This window comes from Watersipora subatra, chromosome 2 (assembly GCF_963576615.1).
Source record: "Watersipora subatra chromosome 2, tzWatSuba1.1, whole genome shotgun sequence".
NCBI classification, from domain to species: domain Eukaryota; kingdom Metazoa; phylum Bryozoa; class Gymnolaemata; order Cheilostomatida; family Watersiporidae; genus Watersipora; species Watersipora subatra.
In genome coordinates, this window is record NC_088709.1 from 54,553,438 (window position 1) to 54,570,574 (window position 17,137).

The window sequence follows — 17,137 nt, forward strand, 5'->3', positions numbered from 1 at the left end:
TTGGTTGAAAAACAGGAAAAAACTGAAAAATTTTGTTGTTAAATGTTAGGCTACCCCAACTATTGATAGGCAGAAGGTTTGTAAAATGCTAAACAAGAATTAAATAAGACTTACACATATAGGACTATTACAAATAATAAGTCAGTAAATACAGAACTACATGTAAGCAGGACATTTTAAGCATGCATCTAACAGATGAATAGTTCATATGTAGATTATTCAATAGATAGAGAGCCACACTATATACAAGCATAATTTTCAAGTGCATCTATGAAATGAATAATTTATCTGTTGTGTGGGTGAAAAGATTTAAGGCTAGAAATAAAAACAAAACTGATATTTCGAATTGCGTAGCGAGTCGTACAAAATTATCTCTTACTCAACAACTATAATAAATCTGGGAGAGAAACAATTATAAAAAAATGACGTGCTGAAAAAAAACTAATATAGTTACCTCAAATAATTTTTCTCCGCAATCTAAAAAAATAAATGATTGTATGGCGGCAATATTATTCCTGTAACCGCTGCATAAACATAATAACAATTGTTGAGCTGTACTAATCAAAAATTTTTGAACAAACAGAATTTTACTATCTCAAAATTAGTTAGTTTAGGGCTCAACCTATATTACTGAGAGTAGGAAATGTGTCACTGAACCATCCAAATACACTCACAAATATAGACAAGTTTGCTCAAACAGCTCACTAATACAAAGCTGGAATATTTATTGTCATTGTACAATAATACACACAATTGACTCTGTACTGATACATGTAGGTATGCATAACTAAGAACCAACAGTATGTGGTTATTGCCAAAGTAAGCAGATACAGAGCAAAGAATAGGCTTATTATGATGGATGAACATGGCTTTCCTGTTAAAATAAAAGTGTGATTTATTACTCACTGCTCTGAAATATTTTTTTCATCACCCTGAAAGTTATTATAAACTTTTGTATAACTCGAGTTTTTTTGTTCAACCGTGCAACACTAATACGAGTAACTTATGGAAATTTTGGATAAAACCAAAATTATATAAGCTGTTCATGTTGTCTCTAGTTTTTTCTCTCTGCTGCTTATTCAAACAGCATAAACTATTCACACATTTGTTGGAGTGAAGTGGAATCCTCTTGAACAACCGGATCATAAAGGGCATTGTGTACTGTAGTTATGTTGTGATCCATTCTCTTCCTAAAACATAAATAATGCACTTATTTTTCAGACAAATATTATGCTATGGGGTAATGCTAGAGAATAATTTATTTATCAATATAAATAAATTAAACAAAAATTACAAATAAATGTTTTATAGTTTGAACAAACTGAGTAATTTTAAGTAACCCCCACTTTGCTGCTCTTGTGCAAGAATATCATAATAATTATATAACAGCCAGCTTGTGTTTGTGTTTTTGAATTAGGGCTGATTGCAGCAACTAAGATCAATAGTTTTTAACAATACTGCATTGCGAGAAAAACCTAATCTACTATAGAAAACATTCACCTTTTCCTAAAGATCAAGTGCAATAGGACAACGATGATGATGATGCAAACCAGCAGAACCACAGATACGCAGAAGATCAGAACAGCCAGGTTGTTAGGCTGACTTAATTGATCTTTTGATTTGACTTCTTTAAAAGCATAAGTTGCTGATGTTGGCGTGCTCAGGTGGTACGGAACTACAAGCAAATTGAATAACTTTAACTCTAAAATATGACACATTTAATACAAGCAAAACTAAAAGTTGTCACTTGATGAGGAGCAAACCAAATACCTTAGCAATAATTCTTAAACAGTGTTTGCACAGCCTTAATAAAATTAACACTTGTGAGTCAAGATGCTCACCAAATAATTATTACATAGCTCAATGTCTCAGCTGAGTAATAGCCATTAATGTAAGCTAAGTAACAATAGGTATTATTATATGCAGATGATACTAATGAGTCAAGATGCTCACCAAATAATTATTACATAGCTCAATGTTTCAGCTGAGTAATAGCCATTAATGTAAGCTAAGTAACAATAGATATCAGATTAATATAGACCAATGCAAGCAAACCAGATAACAGTTGTTATTTGAGGAATGGAGTATACTAAACGTGAGAGCAAACTTTTGCGAAAAAATGAAGAAGTTAGAAATTGTCAAATAACTGGGTACCAAAATCAATAAGGTTGAATCTCATGTAATATGGGAAACAGCAATTTTAGATGAAGAACTTTTAGAAAGTGTAGCAAGCTACTCCAAAGTTACTAGTTAACATTTTGCTCCTATAGAAATCTGACCTACGGGATGAAAAAGTCTCAAACAGTTTACAACAAAACACATGTTATGGATGCACGGCTCTCTTTCAATGTAGAGTAAAAAATCACTACAATAATAAAAAGCTTAATTACCTTTAAATTCGTGATACAGAGTACAGTTGGGGGCGGAACTCCATTCCCCATTTAGTTGACATATTATGTATTTAGGATCATCAGTTGTGTAACCAGGTAGACATTCAAAAACAGCGGTTTCACCAACTTGTGTTCCAGTAATTAAAAGCAGTCTAGTATTTTCTGGTGTGGGAGGAGGCTGACAGGAAGTTGCTGCTAAAATGGTACCATTGCCATTAGTCTTTACCACCTGCTATTCATCAAGTAAGCCAAAGTGAATTGATGTTAACCAACTATTATCTACCTTGGCTACCAAATTTTTTGAATGATGCTCACAAATTAAATACATTTGAAAAAAATGGTGGTTTATTTCAAATCATCATGTGAGCTACATGCATCAACATATGACCTACTTTCATCGATGTGGTCTGATGTGCAGTTAGGAGCAGAACTCCAGTCACCATTCAACTGGCATGTTATGTATTTAGAATCGTTGGTCGTGTAACCAGGTAAACATTCAAAAGAAGCAATCTGCCCAAATCTTGTCCCAGCAATGAAATCTAATTCAGAATTTGCAGGGATTTTAGGCCAATCACAAGATATCGCTACAATAATCAAACACAGCCTCAGTGGTATACAGCCATTGAAACATATACTTCTGTTATATGAATATTTGAAAAAGACCTCAAGTTATAATTTGCTGTTGGGAAGAAAAAAAATCCCTCTTTCTTTTGAGGTAAGTCAGCAGCGGCTAAAGCTTAAAGAGATTTTAGCAAAACATTTCTTGCATCAGGTTTAACAACTTTACTGCAACTTTTAATCATAAGACAGAAAACCTATTAAAAGTTGACTTGAAGCAAAAAACTCCATATTACATATTTCTTATTGAAAGATTCACCATGTTATACTCTGCTGTGTTGCAGGTTCAAAATGTGTAGAAATGTAGTTACAAGCACTTAAAGTTCAAAAACCAACAGTTAATCTCAGCCATCGCCAAAACAACCGTAGGTTAGAATTCCTTATTTTGATGATGTATTTAACTTGACATGGTTATTGTTTTTGGGAGTGATGTTGTCACATGAAATAAAAAGCCAATAAAAGGCTCAATATGAAAAGTTGCATAGTACTAATTTATGACAAACACTTCGGGTTTCACCGGAAAGCCCTCATCAAATATAGATGCTCGCCACTTTGCAATTTTTTATCGGCTTGGTCTAATCTTTTATTCATAATCTCACCAGGGATGCAGATTTCCCCGCCAAATAGCGAGAACAACTTTTACCGCATTTTTCGATCATTACAGGTGCTCAACTAGCTCCTTATGTTTGCCAGAGAAAGATTTGCACCCCTTCGAGGTAAGGTTTAAAAACTAAACTGATTTTTAGGCTAGGTTTTGAGATATCAGTGCTTAACGTAACAACATTACAATAATAATGACATAGACGTGTAAGGATAATAGACATGGTTTTATTGAATGCATGAAGTTTATTTGTGAAATTATTTCAACAAATGAGATTGCATGAAAGTGTAAACAGAAGCATGTAGTGTTCAACTGCGTCACATTTAAACTGTTTTGAGAGGTATTCCTACCTCTGGCCGTTTTTGCGATGGCTGCTATTAACTGTTCATTTTTGAGCTTTTAAGAGCTTGTAAACACATTTCCACATATTTTGAATCTACAAAGCAGCAGAGCAAGACATGGTAAACCTTTTGATACCAAATAACTGTAACGCGAGTTTTGCTTCAAGCCAACTCTTAAAAATGGAAAAATCTAAATACTGCTAATAAAAACCTGATACGTGGAGATAGTGAAACAAGCAAAATAAACAATTTAAGTCTCCATAAACACTGAATCATACAAGCCATTAAAATAAATTTTTACAGCAAACAGATATTCACTGAACTTTCAAATAAAACCAGGTTTTGAGTTGGCTCAAACCATCATTAGATAGCACATTTTTATCAGGCGTAGAAATTGAAAAAATTAAAGTTTCATTGTTTGCTGAATATTTATGAAGACGTGAACTAATCAAAATTTTAAATATAAACTTTTTCTAACAAAATAGTAAAAATGCTTTATAGGTTCATCAAGTTAAAAACCAAAAAATGTCATCACATTTTGAAATTGGTATAAAAATGATTTATGAAAAAAGATATGAGATATATCAGGTAGAAATTTCGAGAAAAAGCAAAACCCAAAAACTATAATTTATTCAAAAGAGATTGTTGCAAAAGTTTTATTTTGTTCAGATTGTTACCTTTGCACTCTGGTGGTACTGTCCAGTGCCCTGTGTTTTGGCAGCTAATGGAGTTTTCTCCTTTCATCATATATCCATCATGGCAAACATAATCAACTGTATCATTGTGCTCATGTCCTGGTACATGTCTCTCCGAATTTAGCACCACTGGCGGAGGTCCACAATTTACTTCTGTAATTAATGATAAACTATTCAGTTTTAAAATTTTCGAAAATCCAAAAAGTTAAGTTTTGAAGTCTCAAATTTGATTTGAAATTAGATTATCATATGACAAAAAATAAGCTATAAAAATTAATATTTTTACCCTGTCAACAGCAACTAAAGTAAAATTTAATTAAAAATATGCTTCAAACTGTTACACAAAGACACATTCAGTGCATTTAATTTATTTTGCAATTTCAATCAAGCTTCTAAGTGAACTCTCAAAAAGAACTAAACTTTAAACAATCTAAATACAAATCAAATAGCTTTAATTCAAACACCTTAAAGTATTACAATTTTTGTTTTGAACCTAGTATAAATTAATAGGAATATTTATTCCATAAAATTAAGTGAAAAAAACTTTATGCACGAGTTAGTGATAAAAGAAAGTGTTGCATCATTTGCATTTTAATGTTGAATTTAACAATTAAAATTTAGACAGAGCAGTCTGTTTTACCATAATCTCTATTGGCTACTGAGTACTTTAATAAACTTGATAAATAGGGTAAATGATGATAATAAAAAGTTTCATTACCTTTGGCTTTTTCATTTAAAGTACAGTTGAGGGCTGGACTCCAATCCCCATTTAGCTGGCATACTATGTATTTAGGATCATCTGTAGTGTAACCAGGTAAACATTCATAAACAGCTGTCTGACCAACTCTTGTTCCGGTAATTAAAAGTAGTCTAGTATGTTCTGGTGTCAAAGGAGGCTGACAGAAAGTTGCTTCTAAAATAGTAGCATTTCTATTACTATTTAACGTCTTCTATCTAGTAAATATATTAAAAAAAGTTGATGATGAACAAACACTCTCCATTTTGGTAACTGAATCGGAATCAATTTGAATGCATTCTTCTTAAACACAACTTATCATGATGGCTGGATATATCAGTATATTACTTACTCTCAACTATTAAATATTATGTGCAGCAAATAGCAGAACTTTATTCTATATTTAGCTGGCATGTTAAGTATTTAGGCACATCAGTAGTATAAATAAATAGGCATTTAAAAAGGTCCTCTGGCTGACTATGGAACCATTGATTGAATGCAATCTAGTATTTGAGTGATTATAGATCCTGAATTGAAGTTGCTGCAACAGTGTTAATTATACAATTATTTTTAGTCTCTGATATTCATCACCTCTAGTACAGTGAGTTGAAGTTAACCATCCATGTTTTGCCTTGGCTATGAAGTCTTGTAGCTTGTTGCTAAATAGTGCAAATACCTTTTAATGTACAATGTATATTTATTTTATATGTTTAATCATGTTAGTCACTTTCACCAGCATACAGTAGGTGCTCCTACAATGTAAGTATCTATTTCAGGAAAGTTTAAGTTATGCAGATTTTACGTTATATGAGCAGTAAAATACACATAAAGTGCTTTAAACATTCCAAGTCTTTTTAAACTCACCTCTTTCGGCTATATATAAAAGACAAACTAGACATAGATTTTTTATTTTGTTGGCTGTAACTGCAGCATTATTGGTTTGCATTGAAAAACTGTTTCCCTTATTTTATCACTTTCACTCGCTTTATAGTTGAATCAACTTTACAATAATTTAAAACATTTTCAAGATAATTTATAAAGGATTGTTTCTATTTCTTTAAAAGACAAGTTTTGTTCTTCAAAGGAAAACTAATAAAATTATATTATTCGGCTACAATGAAGCAAAACAAAAATATTTTTCACTACTACAAGAGCAGTGTGTACTTATTCAGTGCCTCTCTGTTTCTGTGTTGTCAAAGCTAAGGTAAGAAATATCCTTTAACCATACTCCAAATCATTTTGGCATTCAAATCGGCAGACCGACGCTGTATTGCCTGCACCAATCGATCACTTTTAAGTATTTCTGAGCAATTGCGCAGCTACTTTGCTCTCTGTTTTGTTGACACATCTGACAATCGATCACGCCAAACTAGAATGTAATGGAATTTGTATACAAGTGTACAGATAATATAGATTATGCTATACATATGTCGTTTTGTCTCAAAAGTGCGAAGAGAAAAAAAACAATGCTTTAATGCTAACTGCAAAATTATCGTTATTCAAATAAAATCAGAAAATTGCATAAATTTGGAATTGCACGTTATATGGAGTTTTTAACATAGTACAAAGCAAAAAATTTACATGAATTTTTTTACGTTATCTGAAATTTACGGTATAAGAAGTATACATTATAAAGGCATCTGATGTATTGCCTACTTTCAGCTAATTGATTTAATGAGCAGTTAGAAGCAGAACTAAACTCTTCATTCAACTGAAACTGACATAATATGTATTTAGGATAGTTAGTAGTGTAACCAGGTAGACATTCATAAACATCTGTCTGACCAAATGGTACACTTTCAGATACTTCTTCATGTACAGCACAGTTAAGAGCAGGAATCCATTTTCTATTCAGCTTACACATTACTCTATGAAAATTATGTCATGAAACTTTTATACAAGCGTATTGTATATAACAGAGATTAAACTATTCATATTTCGTGTTGTCCCACAAGTGCAGTGAAAAAAATTAATCATGGTTTTAATGCCAACTACAAAACTTTTGTTATTCAAATCAAGTTTGAGAACTTTTATTAAATTAAAAAAATTATTATATTATTTTTTACGTAGTACAAATCAAAATCTTTACATCAACTTTCTATGTTCTGTGAAATTTATGTTATGAAGGGTATAAGTTATATGAGCATCTACTGTATCACCTACTTTCAACTATTGGATATAATGTGCAGTTGGGGGCAGGACTCCATTCTCCATTCAGCTGACATGTTATGTATACAGGATCATCTGTGGCGTAACCAGGTAGGCAATCATAAAGAACTGTCTGACCAACTCTTGTTCCAGTGATTGAAATCAGTCTAGCATGTTCTGGTGTTGAAGGAGGCGGACAAAAAGTTTCTGCTAAAATGGTACCATTTCCATTAGTTTTTACCATCTGCTATTCATCAAGTAAGTCAAAGTGGATTGATGTTAACTAACCATTGTCTTCCTCGGCAATGGAATTTTGTGAATGTTGATCAAAATTCACAAACATTTGAAATAATGTTGCGTTATCACAAGTTAGCATGTGAGCCATGCGCTTCAACATATTACCTACTTTCAGCTATTTGGTCTGTTGTGCAGTTAGGAGCAGGACTCCATTCTCCATTCAACTGACATGTTATGTATTTAGGATCATCAGTGGTGAAACCAGGAAAACATTCAAAAGAGGCTATCTGACCAAACTTTGTTCCAGCAATGAAATCTAATTCAGCTTTTTCCGGAACTTCGGGCCAATCACAAGATATAGCTACAACAGTGAAGCATGCAACATTTTTGAGGTAAACCATTATCAAAATCTGTAATAATTTGAAAATAGCTTTAAACTGCAATTTGGTGCTTTATTAATTATTAAATCATTAACGGTAAAATAATTAATTAATTTAGTTTCACCAACTTGCTGCTACTTCGAATCATAAAAAAAAGATCCTATTAAAAATGATATATTCTAAATACTGGCAATAAAAACCTGATACATCGAAATAGTAAAACATGCAAAATAAACAATTTTTCTCCATTAACTCTGACTCATGCATACAAATAAATAAAAATGCATTTTTACAGCAAACAGCTTTTCATTAATGTTTCACGTAAAGCAAGGTTTTCATTTGGCTCAAACCATCATAAGGCGATATATATTTTTGTCTGGTTTAGAAATTGGGAAATTTTTTTTTCTATATATGCTAAAAATTTGAAAATACATAAAATAAACAAAATTTCTAATATAAGTTTTTTTTAAAAACAGCTAAAGAAAACTTTTAATCAGTGAAAAGTAAATATCAGCAAGTTTTTTTTGGAATTGTTATAAAAATGGTTTATGAAAAATATCAGATATATCATGTAGAACTTGAAAGAAGAAGCAAAACCTCAAAACTACAATTAATTCTAAAAAAAGATTAATGCATAAATTTTATTTCGTTTAGACTTTTACCTTTGCACTCCGGTGGTACTGTCCAGTGCCCTGTGTTTTGGCAGCTTATGAAGTTTTCTCCTTCCATCATATATCCATCATGACAAACATAATCAACCGTATCATTGTGTTCATGTCCTGATACATGTCTCTCTGAGTTTAGCACTACTGGTGGAGGTCCACAATTTACTTCTGTAATTAGGGATAGACGATTAAGTTTAAAAATTTACCCAGAAATTATTAAAGTTAAGTTCTAAAGTTTTAAATCTGATGGTTAATGAGACTATTATATGACCAAATATATGCAATAAAATTACTATTGTTACCCTAGAGGAACCACTATTAAAGCAAAATTAAATGGAAAATATGCTTCAAATTATTACATGAAGACACATTTAGTGCATTTAGTTTATTTTGGTATTTGAGTGAAGCTTCTAAATGAACTTTAAGAAGGAATCGAAATAATAATATGCTAAATACACACCCAAAGGTCTTAATTCAAACATATTTTAAAACTATTCTAATTTTATATTGAACAAAGCATATATTAATATGATTAGCCATTCTATAAAAGTACATGAAAATAACTATATTCACAAGTTAGTAGCAAAAGGACATTGCACCAACTTGTTTTAAAATTGAATTAAATATTTCAAATCTAAACAGATCAGTCATTTTTGCCATAGTCTCTAATAGCTACACTGTCCTCAGTGTTACACTAAACATTGCTCTAATTCAGCAGTGTTGGGCTATGACATAACAGTAAGTAAACCGTTCAACATCAGTCAGTAAATAGATCTAATAATCACACCATACAGATATGATTGTTTAGAAAATTATCCTGACTGTAGTTTAAGGAATTTCAGGAGGAGGCTGTCATAGTAACATTTATTTTATTTTTTAACAGTATTTTTAAAGTTTTTTAAATTTTTGATTAGAAAATTTTGTTTGAAAGGCATAAATTTTGATTTAAATTTATGTCGATTTTTTACTGTTGCTTATAGACTTATTGCCAATTGCTAAAAGCTTAAAACTCTACTAGTAATTTACTAAATGACTGTTTAAAGTATTTAACATCTTTTTCTTTCATTCAACAAAATTTCTACAGGTTTTACTTGTGAATTACAAAATATATTGTTTTCACATTTTTCCGTTCAAAAATCAGCAAAGCATCAACTTGTATGAGACCACAAAATTGGATTCCTGCTTTAACAATTGTATGAATTGTTACCTTTGTACCGTCAATTTATTAATTACAGGATATGTTAAATTAATAAAACAAATTAACTACACTTGAAGAACTACTTCATCAATTACATACATGTATAAAACACGATTGTTTCTTGATGGCTATAATAGTTGCACTTTCTTTCTCTGCATTTAGTCATAGGTCACATGTTTTAGGTGTCAACAGTATGAAACTCTTTGTCAACTAACCTCCAACAAATAAGTATTTTTAATCAATTCATATCAACTCTTAACCGGCACCTCGTTGAATCACTCTAATAGTCAATGTAAGTTTTTGAATTATTACCATTGTATTAGCATTTATTAATTATAGTGTATGCTACATCAATCTAACTAATTAACTACAATTAAAACCATTATGCCGTTGACTAAATATAACACAGATTATTCCTTAATGGTTCTTCTACTGGCACTTTCATTCTCTGCATCAGGTCATTGGTCATGTTTTAGGTGTCAGCAGTATGAAAATCTTTGTCTACTAACGTCCAACCAATAAGCATTTTTAATCAATTCATATTAACTCCTAACCAACACCTCTTTAATCCCCTCTAATAGTATCTGTGTATTTAGTTCATCGCAATAAATTAACTAATTCCTAAACAACTGCTCAGCCGTGTGACTAGCTAAGCTAATTTTTTCTATTTCTCTATATTATGTACTTTTATAACACAGTCAAAACAAACAAACATATATGAGGGATAGGATTATTATAGACAAAACATAAATACAGGTCTTACTGTAGCAAACTGGTGGGGCTGACCATGATCCATCATCAGTACATCGTACAAGCTCAGATCCAAGCATTCGGTACTCTAGACCGATGCACATATAGGTAACAGTAGACTCAAATGTTGTGTTGCTGTAGCGGTTAAGTGGCTGTCCATTTTCTACTTCTGGTGGCTTCCCACAGTCTACGGCTTAAACCAAACCAACTACTTATAATCAACTTGTTTATCACCAAAACAAATTGTTTTGAATTGCACTTGCATATGCATGCGTTTGTGTAAGTATGTGTGTGTGTGCATGCAAGTGCGTGCATGTGCTTAAATGTGTGTTTACACATGTGCTTACACATGTAATTACACTGTTTATAAACAGCAGGCTCTTAGTAACAGATTATATGTACATAAAGGTCAAAAGTAAATGAGAGGCAAACTGATTCCCAAATTACCATTTAGTTTCAAACCTTAAACAATGGTTATTGCAATTCTAGTTCCTTGCTAATCACAACCCAGCTTGAAATAACTGGCTGTCAGTAAGCAAACTATTTGCGTAATGAATTCCAACAGAGATTACTGCAGCACACAGGCCCGTATTCCCTGGGGCGGCTGGCCGGCTGAGCCGCCCCAACTTTTTAGGAATTTTCCGCGGCTAAGTACAGTCACACTCGGATAACTCGCCCTCAGATAAAATTTAACATTTCATCTCGAACACGAGGTTAACACAAACAGACTTGTTTGGTTCGTTCCCTTGCAATGATGAACTGCTTCAGATAACTCGACCTCAACATAATTTACTCAAACAGTTATTCACCAAAAGGCTATGGAGACGGTTTTCATCATTGTAGAATGTCACTTTATTCCAAGCCATAGAGACAAACATAAACTTTTAGTAGTTTTTAGGCGTCATTATTATCATGATCAGTGGCAAAATATTCTTAATAACAATTTTTATAAAGGTTTGTAAAAGATCAAGTTTTACCAAATATTCCCTCAACCATGTCCCATCGAAAATGTGGAAACCTACGGATGAACTTAAAATAAAATCATCAAAATTGATCTCAAAGAGCTCAAAAGAAAAATGTCTTTTTTCTGAGCGTTTTAACTGTGATCAAGTTTTGCCTATTTAAATCTAAAAACGTCGCAGCAGTCACATCACCCAAAACAAATCTCAAAAAAATAGAAAAATGTTGATACTTTCCGATAATTTTTCTTAAGACTTTACATGAGAGGCCCTACATGAAAGAAACCTGTTGGGGGGGGGGCTTACACCGCCCCTCAACACCCCCAGGTGTTCATAACTAGTGGTTTAACATTAGCCGCCCCAACTTGCAACCAGTGAATACAGGCCTGGCAGCACATAAAGAAATGGTTTTTTATTTCTTATAGTGATAATTTTAAGTATGAAGCTATATGCACAGATTATTTAAATATAATCTTCTCTAGTCTTTTAAATAATAATAATCCTTGCATCGAGTTGCAGAGATTGAGTATCACTTTTGGTGATGTCTAACTGCTGTCCTAGTTAATAGATTACCACTTTGACCAAAATTATAGCTACTACCAACTATACAAAAAAACCTTCCAGAAAAAAACTACATAAAAATTGCAGAGATTAAGCTACTGCTGTCTCAGTTAATAGATCACCGTCTAATCTAAAGTTATGTAATGTAATGTTAGCTGCTACTAACATTAGAGAACTTTTTGTTTTGCCACATTGATGACAAACCTACATATTTGATACAAGAGAAGTTGTCTTACCATCACAAATTGGACGAATTGTCCATGACTTGTTGCTTTGACAGGTGATAGTGTTTCTTCTAGATCTAAGCTCATACCCAGGGAGACAAGTATAATTAGCTGTATCCATATACTTAGTCCCTGTTATAACTGAGGCCTGAGCATCTGATTTCTCAATATGTGGTGGAGAGCCACAAGAAACCCCTAAAACAGATTTGACCATTTCAATGATTTACTATAGAATATTTCCAATATTAAAATGTTAGCAAATGGTACATATCTCACTAGAAAAATCTTTGCTGAACCAAATGCCATATTATTCCATACAAATTTATATCTCTATGTAAGGTTGAAACACATTATTTTATGAGGTTATGGAAGTATGTATGTAATAATGGTTCACACAAAGTGTATAATTTTTAGTTGAGTCTATAGCTGACAAAAGTACTATAAGTACAAAATGTGGGTAAGTTATTCATATGCACTCATATTTGCATGAAAATGAGTACAAGTATTAATTTCAAGCTTGAATGAGTACGTATACTAAGATATTAGATAGTGATGTATTATGTATTTTAAGACAAAAAATGCATTTCTATTAAAAGTCCAAAAGAAGGAGTAATTTGCAATCTTATGAGAGCCAGTAATAACAGCTTGGACCAAAAGATAAATTCTTTTGTTCAGTTTCAATCTAGCAAAATTTCTGTAACAAGATTACAGAATTTAGCGTTAGCCCAGGCAAATTACAACAGAGTAGTAATTTGCCTGTGTAAGGCTAACTTATTACAAATTCTGCCATAAGAATATGCTCATAAATGAATTAATTTACTTTCCTCTACAAGGGCTTGTAAAACGTTAGTCATCTGCAAGTGTAATACCACCTTAAAATTTAACATACTAAGTGGTTCTTAGTATAATCCACAACTAACTTACCTTGCAAAAATATTAAACGTAGTACTGTAATAATATAATAATTTGTAATGAGTCTTTCCTGACACATATCTTAAAATATAAAATTCCGAGTAAGGTACCATGAACAGGTAAAGCTAAAGTTTGGGGTTTTAAAACTGTGCTACGCTATGGTACTGCTTTCATGCAAATGAACATAATGTGTATACACTTCTTTGTAGTAAAAAGTAGAATAATAAATTATAATATTATTATTACATGAACTAATTAAATTAGTCTTTTGAACAAATTTTTTCTGTGAAATGCCTGTAGTTTGCCTGTGCCACATCGATTTGAATTTTGATTAACAAATATGGGTTCATATTTCTGCGTTCTCAACAAATTCTCTCTAGTATAATTTACTATTATCTTAGCTAACATCATCGTAAAGAAGATAATAGTAAAATCCCTTTCTTTGCTGCTTTTCTGATATATGTAAAACTGCAGACCAAACTAAAACCCTAAAGTCAGAATAAAATAACATCAGCATGTTTTGTAAGAGTGTGAAATATTACATACGTGTGCAGTTGCTTCCATCCATTTCATAACCACTGTTGCATATACATTTGTTGCTAGAGTCATATGGGTCAGTGCAAATTGCATTCCAATCACAATCGTCTGTTTCCTGTCTGCAGAAATTATAGTTACCTAACAGAAATAAATAAATAATAAAATAATATAATATAGTGTTTGTAGCTATAATAGTGTTTGTAGCAGCTCCTAATCTACTTGAAGTAGAACAGTTTCTAACATACTCAAAAGTTAAAAAATTTCTTTAAATAAAATATTTCCACAACGCAACCTCATCTTGTCTTTAGCATTCTCAACATTTTCTAGAATGTTTTAATTTCTTCAAAATTTTATTTGCTGTAGCAATGAGTGTTCTTGCAACTGACATTTATCTGCTAAGTGAATTTCCGGCTCAGGGAGCAGCTGTGGTTCATTGGTTGAAGGGCTGATGTTGGTTATTGATCAAGGAATCAATAGGTAATAAACTCTTATACAAGGAGGAAGAATATTTGCAGGGACGAAGCCTAAGGGGAAAAGCGGAAAAAAAAGACAACAGCATGCCCGCTATTTCACGAGTAAGAAATTTTTTTCCACAGAAAATTAATTTTTATTTACATAATTTACAGTAAAGTCTACTATGAGTAATTTTTACTTCTTCCAAGTAAAGAATTAAGAATAGATAAACCACCTGATGCATACTTTCATGCAAAGATAATATTATTTCTTATACTTGAATCGTAGCACTGCTAATAATAGGAACCGGCTCTACTTTGCTTATTAGCTCTTCACGAACAGTAAATTTCTTTTATAAAATAAATGTATTGATGAGCAGAACTTTTTTTATTGATTTCTTGTAACAGGCTAACAAAAAAGTTAACAGTAATTTGTAAATAAGTTTTTTGCTTTGTATCACATGAAAACACCATTTATAGTGGAGCTATAAATGGACTTATCACAAATTTAATAATATCAGTTTAGGAACCTTTAAAAAATGAACTATTTTGTTATTTTTTATTTTTGCACAAGCATTGTAAATTTGAAATACGATAATTTTCTTTACAAAATTTGTCTGGTTGATAATTCCAGATTAAAATAATGGCCGGAATCTATGAACCGTGAACAGTCAATTGTTTTATTCAAAACCGTTTTCTCACAATTGAGCTTAATTTTTAGCATTTTAAGTTCTAGTTTCTTTTGCAAATTGCTTTTATTATGCTTATTAAACTAGAAATTCTACTGTCATACAGCCCACAACCAAAGAGATATTAAAAAAAAGGGTACAGATGGTTGAGAAATGCAATATTAGCAGTCAAATGACACTGCAGTGCAATAGGATAACTGCAATGGTAGCTGTAATGTACCGGGTGTGGGTGTTATTATATACAACAAATAGCAATAATGAAACGAAAATATTATATGTTTATATCTCTCCCCTGCAATAGGAGAAATGCAATATTGGCTAATATTAGCAGTAAAATGCACTGATATTATTAGCATAACCAATATTATTAATATAGTAATACTTTAAAACCAATGCACAATTTTGTTTACATTTCAAAACGTCATAGCTAGCAATATCAAGAAGTTGTGATGTTTATATTGATTTTCATAAAACCTGTACTACATAGTCATTGTTCTGTAGTCATCCAAACTTATAATTAAATATTTTAATAATCTCATAAGAATTGTTAGAAAAAATATCATCATCATTTCCTTTACTTACACTGCGTTGGACCTCAGTTAGAATACCCAAGTACTCAAAAGTGTCTAAAATGTCAGTCTAAAAATGAAATGATTTCAGTACTCCTACTTTATTTACAGAAACTTTCGAAAATTTGACAATGCTATAGACTGGTGAAATGTGCACGACATTTTTTCGTGAAATGCACACGACTTAATCGTTCTATTCTCTGTCGCTTGGCGTTTCAATTTCCGGTCTCAACTTTGATAAAAAGTGAGGCTTAGCAAGTTTTAATAACGATTTTTGGACAAATAAATCTGTCTATTTGTGTATGATCTGTTCAGATGGGTAAGTTTTAAGAATTTGTGGTAACATTTCAAAGGCTTGGTAACATATTTAAATAGGTTTATATGCGTTTTGTATCATCAGTATACTTAAACAACTTTACAGAAAAAAATAGTTAAATTTGTTGATAAGATTTCGTTACAAGGGTTAGCAACGGCCATTAATGAATTTTTGTGTGAGTTGTGTGCACATGTGCATTTATCATAATTCTCCCAAACCAATCGCTCCGCTCGTGTTTGGTCATGGAACAAATTTAACTCTGAATGCATAATAACAGTTATAAGATAAAAATTGTCTAATATGTTCAGTTTATAGTTTGTGTTCAACTTATACTAAAGTTCATTATGAATAAACATCAAAAACTTGTTTAACAAAGATTTAACAGTAACTGGAAGCTAAAAAGTTCTTAATCATTTTATTAGGTAACTGTAATTGTTAAAATAGTGGGCTAGAACTTACTGGGAATTGGAACTTTTAAATATAGGGTGCCCTTAAGATGCGATTACCCTGATATACAGTATTTCACCTTACGAAGTAGAAGATTATGATTTTTTCCCCTCATCATACAAATGTCATTGCATCATATGAATGCAAATAATTTTTTAGGTCGAGTTGAAATTTGGCAGTCGTTATTCTCATAACGTACGTCAAAATAACGAAGTCGCCAAAATGCTGTTTGTAGAAAACATTTTCATTGTGCCTGAAAAAGACATGATGACCAATTTCTCTCCATTAGCAATTCTTGTGTGTAAAACGGAAACATCTTCCCTTTAAAACCAGTAGCAAAGTTGGAGTTGTGATCCCATCAAAGAGAAGGTCAATGGTTGAACTAATTCTTTTAACCCACTAACAAAGATCCCCATCATTATGAAAACAACACTGTTTGCTGAATTATATTGAGAAAAGTCTTAATGAAATAAAATAATATTGAAAACAAAGCCAGCAAGGAATAGGTGATACAAATTTTAAAATAAAAGTTGAAGTTCAGTAAAATAGGTAAAAATACATACTAAAACTTAGCTTTACGTGTTTATTTAGTAAGCTAAACTTCTTCACAAAAATTCAAAGTTTATGGTATATACATATGTCTGTCTTAACGATAAAAACTCTTTTCGATACATATAGCACATAGCACGTTGTAGCCTTAAATTTTAATGCA

The 17,137-nt window shown here is 31.7% G+C and overlaps 1 protein-coding gene across 1 annotated transcript in view; it reads right to left on the bottom strand.

Moving 5' to 3' along the window:
* Positions 1-1,093: 1,093 nt before the first annotated feature.
* The window catches only part of LOC137388341 (sushi, von Willebrand factor type A, EGF and pentraxin domain-containing protein 1-like), a 99,307-nt gene continuing 83,263 nt past the window's right edge, over positions 1,094-17,137 (bottom strand). The window contains exons 25-34 of the mRNA XM_068074828.1: positions 12,516-12,698; positions 10,773-10,952; positions 8,809-8,979; positions 7,936-8,127; positions 5,364-5,444; positions 4,628-4,798; positions 2,783-2,974; positions 2,391-2,585; positions 1,501-1,675; positions 1,094-1,190 (exon numbers count right to left, since the gene is read on the bottom strand). Coding sequence (XP_067930929.1) covers positions 1,094-1,190; positions 1,501-1,675; positions 2,391-2,585; positions 2,783-2,974; positions 4,628-4,798; positions 5,364-5,444; positions 7,936-8,127; positions 8,809-8,979; positions 10,773-10,952; positions 12,516-12,698 — 1,637 coding nt within the window. The remainder of the gene's footprint in view (positions 1,191-1,500; positions 1,676-2,390; positions 2,586-2,782; positions 2,975-4,627; positions 4,799-5,363; positions 5,445-7,935; positions 8,128-8,808; positions 8,980-10,772; positions 10,953-12,515; positions 12,699-17,137) is intronic.